This window comes from Planococcus citri, chromosome 1, assembly GCF_950023065.1.
Source record: "Planococcus citri chromosome 1, ihPlaCitr1.1, whole genome shotgun sequence".
Classification (NCBI taxonomy): Eukaryota; Metazoa; Arthropoda; class Insecta; order Hemiptera; family Pseudococcidae; genus Planococcus; species Planococcus citri.
Window position 1 is genome coordinate 55,331,836 of NC_088677.1, and position 12,378 is coordinate 55,344,213.

The 12,378-nt window shown below is 36.6% G+C and overlaps 1 protein-coding gene across 1 annotated transcript in view; it reads left to right on the forward strand.

Moving 5' to 3' along the window:
- dysf (dysfusion) overlaps window positions 1–12,378 on the forward strand; it is a 165,279-nt gene that overhangs the window by 137,478 nt on the left and 15,423 nt on the right. Inside the window, exons 7-8 of the mRNA XM_065346415.1 lie at window positions 423–529; window positions 4,087–4,240. Coding sequence (XP_065202487.1) covers window positions 423–529; window positions 4,087–4,240 — 261 coding nt within the window. The remainder of the gene's footprint in view (window positions 1–422; window positions 530–4,086; window positions 4,241–12,378) is intronic.

Sequence of the window (12,378 nt, forward strand, 5' to 3'; positions counted from 1 at the left end):
AAATATTTCTCTATAGGTACCTATACAAACGACGACGAGACAAATCATTAGCGAATGTTTAGATCTAAAGTGTCGTACCTATTTTTTTTTTTATTACTACGTATTATGCATACGAGTACACGTGTCATTCTTACATTTGTAAATCTGTGATCGCGTATTACAATGTAAGTCCAAGTATAATGACCACAGTCCGCAATCACGTCACTTTGGAGATCCCTCCATTGTAATCGCATATTACATACCTACATACATATAAAAGATAGAATATCGATAGTTCGGAGAGACTGCAGAGATATCGTTTATGTAGACCTACCTACAATTGAATTGTGAAACCTCTTGGACTTTTTACCGTACCTATCGTAAAACAATGTACATTATGGATTATTCTTACGTAATGTGTGCGTATATTCTTTTGTTCGCAGCGGAGAGTTCCATTTAGGATTTCCGAAATCCGATTTACAAGGTGTTTCCTGGTACCAGTTATTACATTGGGAGAGTATGAGGGAGGCACAGAATAAGCACAGATTGAGTAAGTTGCATAATTTATTACTTCTTGAAAGGTATAATGTCATAATACATATAAGGCGACGCGACAGGTTGTAATGATGGCATTTGCGAAGATGAATTAGTCATAAAAAAAAGTCTATATTTACCTAGTGGTTGTTGGAATTGTCTTAAATGAAAAAATTTATTGCGAAGGGTGAAGTAAGTGAGCAAGTTGTTAGAATTCGAATTTTGTTCAAAAAACTATTTTTTCGTCAATTTATCGAGAGATTGTTAAGAATACATAATTATGTGATGGACGACAATAAAACTGAATTTCACTCACATGCATCAGTGTTTCAGACCATTGAACGAGATAATCTGACCAAGTTTTGATTACTTCTTACCAATGATTTTAATTAAAGGAATAGAGAAGGAGAGGAAAATTCCTGCAACCGTATAGGTACCTATCTATAGATGGTTAAATACAAGATCTAGAAACAAGTGTGCCAATAAACTCCCAGAATCGAAGTGTTAGCTGCTGAAGTTGTTATGGGAAAGTTTTGGATGGATAATTTTGAAAATTGTGGTGAAAATTTTAATTCCTACTAGAGGCTTTAAAATAGCAAAAAATTCTGAAAAATTGATTGAAGGGAGAAAAGAATAAAAAACCAGTGAGAATTAGTTGCAGATTTATTCATTGGTTCGAAATTTCAAATGTGAGATTGTCGAGTCCAGAAATCCTCTTATCAGTAGAAACTTTCACTGTCTAAATAATTCAAACTTCAAAATTGCTTTGAATGAAAATTACCTTCGTCCAAGTTTGTACTTTGAGTGCTTCGAGTTGAAAATGGTCAATCCATTTGATTTGAAAGCTCAAGTTTGTCAGCCACATCTTCAGATGAATTTTCTAAACTTTTTTGAGAGATTCCATTTCACACTTTGACTAGAGAAATTTAAATTTTGAAATCGTGATTTTATTGCCAAAGAAATCCTCACAACCCACCAACTCCAATTGACTCGAAATTTGATGTTGATGTTGACCCTCGTTTGCCCCACCAATCAATTGCCACCATTTCCGAGCTGAAGTGGAGCTTCTGACGAAAATTGGCATCTCTCCTCCATCGTTTTGGAAAGCATTGCATAATCAATTCTATAATAGTGTTGGCCTCCTGTCACTCCTCTCAAGGTCATTGACCACCTGTGTGGACTATCAAGGTCACTGACGACCTACCTGTCTAGCATTCCGCGGTCTTCTGTCTGTTTATCCGACCGCTCAAGGTCATTGACCTTTCGTTTTGGACTCTCGCTGTCGTTGACCTACTTGTCTATCATCCCAAGGTCGTCTTTTTGGCTGGCTTCTTAAGGTCACTGACCTTTCTGCCTAGCCTCTCATGATCGTCTGTCTATCTGGCCTCTTAAGGTAATTGACTCGTGTGTCTGGACTCTCAAGGTCATTGACCTACCCGTCTAGCATCCCCCAGGCCCCAATGTCTTCTGTCTGTCCGTCCGACCTCTCAAGGTCATTGACCTTTCGGTTTGACCTCTTGCTGTCACTGACCTGCATGTCTAGCATCCCAAGGTCGTCTGTCTGTCTGGCCTCTTGAGGTAATTGACTCGTGTGTCCGGGCTCTCAATGTCATTGACCTGCCTGTCTAACTTCCCAAGGTCATCTGTCTGCCTGTCTAGCTACTTAAGGGTCGTGGAGCAAAATTTTTAATTCTGATGAAAATCGAATGAAAAAACTTTTTTTTGATGTAACAATATCGATTCTTGTGACTTGGAGGTTAGGCAAACATACCTACAAAGGCGCATTAAATGTTGCTTAGTTTTTCAGTAGGTAGTGAAAGGTCATACAGCTAGAAACCTTGGAACACCCTATTTGGATAAATTTTTTAAATTTCAACACCTCGTCCCTTATTCTTTTCAAGGACTGGAATTTTATCGTAGTTTTCTTGAAATTTCGTGGTTCAAATAATTACTCGAGAACAGCATGTTGTATACCCTCCGATTGGCTTCGTTGCGTTTTCCACGAAAACGTCGCGGAAAACATTGTGAGCGCAAATTATCGAATTGCGTGAGTATTTTCTGTTCTATTTTCACGAATAATGGAATCAGTCTCAACAAAGGTGCTGATTTTTTCAATTTTTCCCCCAAGACGACGTTCCTTTGTAGGATCATCGAATACGTGCATGTGTTTCATCTACTGGAAAAATCCCCTCTCTCCATGATACTTTCATCGGATGATCTCGGTGCAATTTTCATGCATACCTTATCAGTTTCATTGTAGATTAATTTGTAGTACCTGCGTTTCTACATAACATAAGATAAACCAGAGATCGTACATTACTCGCGTTATCATAACGAGATGGTGAGAACGATACGATCTTTATGACCGCGCGATGCGAAGCCCATCTCTGTACTGGATGGCTTTAGGCCGTCAGCCGCATCAGATCATAATACTATAGGAATCGGTAATGATCTGAAAAATACGCTCAATCTACGAGATACCACACTATACGAAAAAGCCACATAGCCATATTGTTTGCCGGTTGTCGAACGACCAATAACGCCAAGACTCCTCCAATATTACCAATTTATACCTTAATTGTCGGCCGTATAAAATATTACCAATATTTCCTCACAGTCATCTTACGTATTCCGCAAAAGCGAATAACGCTGGCGGTGTAGCGGAGCGCTAAAACCTATATTAATCTTACGGTATAGAGAGATAGACTTACGTATCTATGAGAGGGAAAGACGCACCATAGGCATAGCGGTGAAATGGATAACTTAATCTTGGCGAAATCGAAGAGCTTTATGGGAGACCACCGCAAACAGTATGAAAGGTTTTCAATATTTACAACCCGTTCATTACCGGTACACTATGTTGCAATTAGGATACTGCATCATTATACGCGTTGAAACGCTATGCGCCGGCATATTTACATTGTACATATTAATTGCCATCTTTAGATCGTAAATTATTTCATGGCTGTATTTTTTTTACCGCTGTTTTTTTTGACAAATCGAACGAAATACCGAATTATTATCGCATCGCAGTACCTATCTATACCTTCCGAACCTCTATAGGTAGGTATAGTTAATTTGTATTTCTATTTTGTTCAAATGATGGGTATACGTCTGAGAGTATAGATAGATATACTACATTGAGACTATACGAGACGAGAGGTCGTAAGAGTTTGGGAATTTACGACGAAAGGAAATTATAGATTTGTATACGCTTTGTGTCCAATCGTAAATCAGGTCTCTATAGTTGTATAGAAATCATATGACAGCGTTGATTATACTACTAGAGAGTCGCTATCTATATGAGCGAGTTTAACGCCTTCGCATTTGTATATATTCTATATGCAACATCATTTTATTTAAAAAACGACATAATTTTCATTCTGGAGTAATGTTCTCTCGGTTGTCTAAGCCGCAGAAGGAGGAAAAAAAAGCGTGGCGAGTTTTCGCGAAGATTAATAATTTTAATGCCATCTCGCCGCGCGTCCTATATTAAAATGAAACGTTCTATAGTTAGGTATATCTTTTCATTAAAACAAGGTTTTATTACCGATGTTTCTTATTATATTCCAGTAACGCAATCAGAACAAGACAGATCGTGTATACTTTTAATTAGAATGCAGAAAAGATGTGGCAACTGGATATGGATTCACTGCGTTCTTCAAGTGAAAGACAATATGGAAAACAGTCAGCAACCGATTATAGTCAGCACGAATCAAGTACTTTCGTAAGTACATTATTTTTGATACGATTCAAATTTAAATTTAAAATTTTTTGTGCTTGGAATGGTATTGGAAGAGGAGGGAGGCAGACAGAGAGACAGACAGATGATGGTGAGAATTGGAGCGATTGAAATGCTTCTTTTGTAAACGTGGTGGATGGAGTGAGGTGAGGTGTGGAAAATCTTTGGGTATGGTGGACTGAAATTCGATTTCAATAGGATATTATTTTGTTCTTGAAGAGAGAAGAAATGATAACGGAAAGAGCATTGTTCCAAAAACTTTGAAAAGTATCGATGGAAATTGTAGATTTTTGAAAAATTGGTGAAAAAGCTGAGATACCTATTTTCAAAGCAGATTAGATTATCATTTCCCCTCTCATCGTTCAGAAAACTCACCAAAAAATTGAAAACGATTTACTCACAAATGAATCGACTGATTAATTTTATAATTTTTTGCGAATACCTCTTCGTTATTTCATTTCTACTAAGGGAGGTATTCCAACAGGCAGAAACATTTTTGAACAAGACAAAACAAAATTGAAAGAGCATGAAAAAATACACCAGCAGTCAAAATTTCAGTTGATAAAATTCATTTTTCAATTTTTGGTGGATTTTTGAGTATCAAACTTTGGCTAAAATTGTGGGAAAATAAAAATTTCACATAATTGAACTAAAAATTTGAGAACCCTTCCTCCGAATCGATTGGGACTGGCTTCGAGTTATTTTGAGTTGTTCTGAATCCCTCTTCAGCAGATTTGTGAAAGTTGGCATTTCCACAACATTTTTCTCGGTCAAGTCAGAAAGCTAACAAGTTGTTCTGAAGCCTTCAGTAACATTTTGGGAAATTCATTTTTTTTTTAAAAACTCTAAAATCTGCCCAAATTAACTTTAGAGCGCAAATTATTAACCCAATTGGGATTTGTATATAGTTTTTTTCTAAAATCGGTTTCTGCCCGTTCAGAGCCATATTTGGACTGATTTTGTGGTGTTTTTTGGAATACTGGGATTTTCAAAATATTGTTTAAGGCTCCATAACAGCTTAAAACTATCTTCAATCAACCCAGCATGTTGAAAATGAGGTATGAACAATTGAACAAAATGATTTTCAGCTTCCAACTTAGGTACTTGAGCAATCTGCTTGAGACTCCAGAACTTCTCAAAACAGTTCGAAACCATCTTTACTTGATTTTTGAGGAGGAGGGGGAGGAGGGGGTGGGAAGTCGGAAATAGGAGAGCCAAATTTTAACTTTCCAACTCAACTGAGTGGATGACATTTTTATTTTTCTCATTTATGGTCCAAAAATCGAAAAATGAACCTTTTAGCGCCTGGAATTTTGGCTGGTGGGGTATTTCGCGTATTCTTTCGATTTAGCTAAGCCCAGTTCAAACAATTCTCCGTGGATTGAAATGCCTCTCACCTTCCTTGTAATCAGTAAAATCGATAGGAAATCTTTTTTATAGAATTTTTTGAGTTACCTATTCGCTTCCATGAATGATCCAAATCAAGCCAACAAAACCCACAATGTGTGATCATACTCACTAGTTAAATCAGTGACTGATAATTTTAAGGATTACTGATTCAATCAGTGAAAATTACTAGGTATAAATATGAGTTGGTAATCTCGGGGTGGAGGTTCGGGATCTGATCAGATCAAGAAATTGGCTGTGTCTTCTGTCTAAGCAGATCTGATTTGATACACGCTTACCTGAACTGACTTAATGATAAGCTATCAGACTGGCTTAGACCTGTTTGATTCGATCTGATTGTATCAGATCAGATCAAATTCGGATGTTTCTTGAATCCTTATTGATCTGGCCAAATACGATCAGATCCGATCATTACTTGACGGTGATGGAGTTTCTCTGAATTGTGCTAGAACAATTCAATTTTTGGTAATTTTTTTTTTTAGTAAAATGGTAAAAACCCACTGATATTGACATTAAACAGGTGAATTACTGTCATTCCATTGAAGAAGTGTACTAGTTTAAAACATTGATCAATTAAATACTTACTAATCGTATCTGTCTCGCATTCTTCTTTCTCTGTCTTCTTCGCTATCTCTTTTGCACTGAGCTGTTGGCCAAGTATAAAAGTGTCTCAAAACTAGTTGTTAGCCAAAGTCGTTTTGAAAACAGAGAGTACCACTCCAGAAAGTTATGAGGGTGATAGCAAAAAGTATTGGACTCATATAAAAAGACTCAAAGGCGAGAGAAAAGAAGAGCTGAAATCAGGTATTTCGTTTTATTGAATCGGCGATTTAGTCAAAATTACTTGGGTACCACTTTCATCAGGGAATTCTCAGTGGGAAATGACTGAATCTGGTCAGGTTTAAACAGATCTAATCTAATCAAAACTTTGATCTGATTAGATCTGGCCTCTTGTTTGGATCAGTCAGTTCTAAACAGATATTCAAATCTTGCCAGATCCAACCAGATCTTCACCACTGGATCTGATTGAACCTGTCGGTACATACTTAATTAAACCCATCAAAATTTTGACATGATTAGACCTGGTCTCTGTTCTGATCAATCAGGTCTGACCAGATCTATTAAAATTTGGTCAGATCTCCTCTATTGGATCGGATCATGTCACGTTGGATCTACGGAATGTCCGGATCTGATTAGGTCTGAACTGATTTAATCTGATCTGAGCTCTGATTTGATTTCATCTAGTCAGATGTACTTGGATCAGCAGGGGAATTTCCTGATCCGATCAGGTCTGATATCGTCTGATCAGAATCTATACCGATCTGGCCAAATTACCTAAAAAAGAATGTAAGTAGGGGTCGCAATGCGTTATTTTTCTAAAAGTAAGCTGGATTGTATTTTTGTCGCAGAATTACTCAATCAACATGATTTTCTAACAACGAAGTATTTTTTTATAATTTCGTATGTTCTAAAGTTCTACTAGTCTTGACATCCTTCAGTTCTACTCACCCTTCGAATGGAAAGTTATTTTATGAGATATTTCGTCGACATTCAACACGACGATGATCCCAGAGCTTTACATGCTGGAATCCATATAGTACAAGAAGCACTTTCGTTGTTAAAAATCTACTTTCACAAAAAGATCTACGATCTCTCGAGGCGTTCTTACCTAGATACATGTGCTGCGCGTACTATATTTTGGCAAACCGCTGGACAAAGCTCTGCGATAAACCTCGGGTATTCGTAATGAATATTGCATAATGACGAGATGATGAAACGGTGGGTGTAAAACGACGCATGGGTTTGAAATTTCATTGTTACGTATCGCGAGGGGGCATCTAGAGTAGATTTTTCAATTTAGGAGAATGATAGTATGGTACATTTTCAGGTACCTACGTATCAGATGGCGGTTATAGCTTTGGCGCGAGTAAATTGCGCCCGCAGTCTGATGAGTCTTGGCGATAACTCGTATTATATGAAACGCGCATCGGTGGCGTTCTCGTTCTTTTTTTTTTTTTAATTTAAAATTTTTCTACAAGTAGGCTCTGCATGTTAATGAAGTCGTTGGTGTGCTATGTGGCCGCTTATTACACGCTTTTTATCAACACACGTTTTGTTTGTCTCTTTATTTCTGAGCTTGGTTTTTTTCGCTGTCTTTCTCGTACGCGTCTGTACGAGAATTCGACCTGAGTGGTGTGTAAGCTTATACTATGTGTTGTAAATGAAAAAGAAAAAGAAGAAAAAAAGGCTAACGATTATCTTGATATTGAAAATTCGATAAGGTCTGGAAACGAGTTTAATTAACGGGGAGCGATTTGAAAGATAGATAAACACGCTAAACGCTTGTTGTACTTTACCATCATCGTTACACTAGATAATGAAATTCTCTTACTGCCGTTGCCCCATGTCCATGCCCATGCCCATGCCCGTTTGTTAACGTTTCATTTTGTCGACTCGATATAGTCGATATTCCGTGAATGCGAGATCTGCAACGACGTGTGACGACCACTCTCCGGCCCAGGCCGCTACTACCTTGGTGAACTTGCTTACTCTATCATCGAGAGAACCAAGAGTAGCAAAATACCTACGTCGACGAGTTGTACGCACCACTCTGTGGGTATATGGGATACTTCTTGTACATGGAAGAGAGTACACCCAACCTATAGTACTAGTAACTGAGTATAAGATCGAGTAATTCGCGCGTATACCTAGTCGCGCACTTTGGGAAATCGTGCACTATTCCGTAGTAATGAGTAAAAGTGAAATTTATGATAAATGATTTATCGGTACGCCTATAATATCGAGTGTGAAACATTTACCCAACCATTCCTCCGAGCCGTTCAGCCGTGTGATAACAATCTATTATGGACAATTAAAATAGTCCTATCATAATTCACAGTTATGAACGTATAAGTACCTTCCTTACCTAGGTTTTCTCTACACTATAGTACACAGTTCTAGTCTAATCGAGGAGGTACGGTTTGGAAATTTTTTATCAGCTTGATTGGTCCAGTTTGTTTTTTTTTTCGGATGATGGGTGTGGTTTTGTAGAAATTATGTATTTGGAAGAGTGGAGCGAGACGAGAGACGAAAAGGAATGAATTGAGATTTTTTCCATCGTTTAGTTCTCTCAGGTGATGCTGTGAATGTAATAGATTAGCAATATGGCTACGGTTGGGTAGGAAAACTTTCCTATTAATTATTAAACGGTGTTCGAATTGGCTGGATTGAAATAGATCAGCTGGATGTCTGTAGGTAGGTCTGGGAAAATCTGTTCTGATGGAAATCAATCTCTTAGCTTTAGAATATGAGATCCTTTCGCGGTGAATCGGGCCACATTCCCGAGATGGTGAGGGAAGGGAAGGAGTTGAATAATGTCTCATTAGATGAATCTGCAGGGTATATGGTATTCATGGATATTATGTATGCCAAAGGAAAGAACGGGAGAACTGCAAATGGTGGAACTGGAGTCAAATAGGGTACCTTACCTACTCAATTCCTCGCAAGAAAGGTGTACCCAAACGACAAATTATTTCTAGACGAGACAGAGAAAAATTTTAAAAACGTATAAAAATACATCATCGTGCAAAATTTTTGGTAAATTCTTAAATATTCAAGGGCTCATTTTATTATTTATTTTAAAAAAATTGATGAGATTAGGTTGTAAGCTGAAGTGGTTTTATCTTATTATCGACCTTCCTGATCGACTGGCAATGATTTCGAGTCGTTTTGGAGCCTTCAGCAAATTTCTGATTTTCTTTTTTTGGTAAAATGGTCATAAAAGTAGCCAAAATTGATTTGAAAATGTTTCCCCAGCGATAATTTTTGAAAAATGGTCGTTTGTGAACTTGTCAGGGTAAAATTGCTGAAATTTGGATTGTAGGTAAGTATCTAATTTTTGACCTCTCGAATCGATTGGTGGTGGTTTCAAGCCGTTCTGAAGCTTCCAGTGAATTTTTGGATCTTGCAGTTTTGAAAAACAAAAATCGCAAAAAAAGGCCGAAATAAAGTTTAGCATCTTGAACTCGGATCAGGGGTCTTTGTAATCATTTTATTCATCGCGTCATCTAAAGGCTCAAATTTACGAATTAAAATCTATTTCTGTCCATTTAAATTCGCGATTTTCGACCACTCTAATCAATTGTTGGTGGCTTAAAGCTGTTCTGGGCGGCTATTACCGAAATATTTTTGCCTCCGCAATCGCCGCAATCGACGTAATGAGCGTTGCAAATTATTGGCCTTATCTGGAAAAATAAAAAATGTTAATTGTTAATTGGGCTTTTATTAACATTATTGTTACTCAAATATTAAAATAACGCACATTACGCTCAACACGGTTGCTTTTTATTTACGCAAACGACGCAATCTTTTACGTTCATTGCGTTGGATTACGTCGATTGCGGAGGCAAAAATATTTCGGTAATAGCCGCCCTGATGTCTTTGGTAAATTTTTGGATGTTTCTTTAAAAAGGTGCTTATTTTGTTTTGGTACTTTTTAATGACAATTTTGCAAATTCGGGAATTCCTACAATTCGTTGAAGGCAGGGCCATGTTTCTCAATGGACGAGGCTAAGTGACTTAGAGCCTCAAAATTGAAAGGCGGAAGAATTTTGAGAAAAATCCTTAAATTTTGAGGATTTTTTCCCTAAAAAATGAAAAGGAACTATGAGGAGAGCTTGTGGTTGCCTAAGTTTGCGTTTTGCTTAACAATGGAAAAAATTATAGCAAAGAACAAATAATTTGATTAGAATTTTTTCCTCATTTGTCGAAATTATTTTTAACAATTCATGTGGTCTATTTCCCATAAGTATATATATCAAAGTTTTTTAAAATTGAGGTAGAAAGCTGAAATTTGAACTGTGTCTTTCTTTCTTTCTTTCTTTCTTTCTTTCTTTTTTTGAGCTCGATTCGTGGCGTTTTTGAGCTTTTTAGAACATTTAGCAGATTTTTAGATTTTCTTGTTTTTGTAAAAATTGTCACAAAAAAGAGCCATCAACTCAGAAAAATCCAAAAATCGGCTTTAGGATCTGGAAGGGCTAGGAAGTTGAATCCATGAACCAAAGTTCATCTTTCTATCTCACTTTCATCAGATTTAGATTTTTCTGTAAAAAATTGACCGAATTTAGAATTTTGAAAAATTATCTAAAAATGAGTAGATACTAATTTGGCTCTGCGGTGAATTTTTGAATGTTTTTTTGATTTTTTATCCTCTGGTCTATACAGCAATACAGAAATTCTTTTTTTTTTGGTAGATGTTTGATTCTAATTGTTTCGGAAGATCCAATTTTATTGTAGGTAAAATACTGACATGTGGCTTCAACCTTACAGCTCAGAGTGGTCTTCATAATGATGATTTTTTTCACTGTGGTCTGAGTACAGTTTAACAATTGAACTTCGTAAAAATTGAAACTTCGAAAAACTCTGCGGATGTTTGCTAAACATTATTCGGGGTGTTCAAGATTTGAGGGACCAAGACCAAACTCGAGGTTTCAAATTACCCATAGTGTCACCTATCTGCAAAATTGAGGCGATGAAAGCAACTGTCGAAGAATCAATCCCAGACATTGAAATGCCATAAACAAATTTTATTTTAAAAAAGGTTCATTTCTTCAAAATTTGCAGTTTCAAGAGTTATTCGTTTTTAAGCTTTCAATAATTTAAAGAAAGGGTTTCATCCACAAAAATCCCGCAGTGATATTCGCTCGAAAAATTTTCATCAGCAATGACCTTTATTTCTCCAAAGGAAATTGAAGAGATAGTCCAACAGACATTTTTGCTTTTTTGCTTTTAAATAAATTATTTTTCATTTTGCTATGTAATCCATTAGACTCACTCATTCGTATATAAGCCAAATTCAGAGCAAAATTTCTGATACGGATATGCTTTCATTCCACATTGCGAATACTCGTAAACCATTTTCTAGGTTATAAAAAGCGTAAAATATTTTAATAACGTAATAAAAGCTGATACGAAAATATAACACGTAGGTAGGTCTATAGGTAGGTAGGTACTATACCAAATAGCAGATTTACACATAACGGTGACTTTTCTGCAATTCGAATCAAGAATGATGGCGGGCACACGCGTATATAATGTATGTTTATACAAGCATCGTAACATATAAAATGTAGGTATTCACTTAGGCACATGAGAACATAAGCGGACACTTTTATTATACTATTGAAAGACAAGTTTAGCCAGTGAATTAGCGCTAATAACCGCGCTTAATCGACGTTGAAAGTTATTCAAAGTGGAATACATATATTTTTTTTTCTGTAAAAAACCTAATAACATTTCGAATAGAACGACAATGTATTAAAAGGACTATATCGTATAATTTTACAATGTATTAATTACACGAGTGTATCACTGTAAAGGCAAGGTGGTTGGTAAAGACCACCCGTGTACTGTTTTAATAGTCTGTCAGCTAGCGACAGATTTATGGCTATTTTATAAGGAACAAATTACCTAAATACGAAAATGAGAGATGGAAAAAAAGCACGCGGCTTTCTACGCTTACAGGTATGATTGATAATTTCAATATTGTTACCCTGGGAATCAGCTGAGCTGAGCGGTGTATTTGCTCTTTATAGATGTTTAAAAACGGCGCCTTTGATAAGTTCTCCAACATCGTGGTCCAGATTAGGTATCAGTATATACCTTATACCTTACTATGTGAAAAATTCGCCAGATTTTTTTTTCTTTCTCTCTCTTCG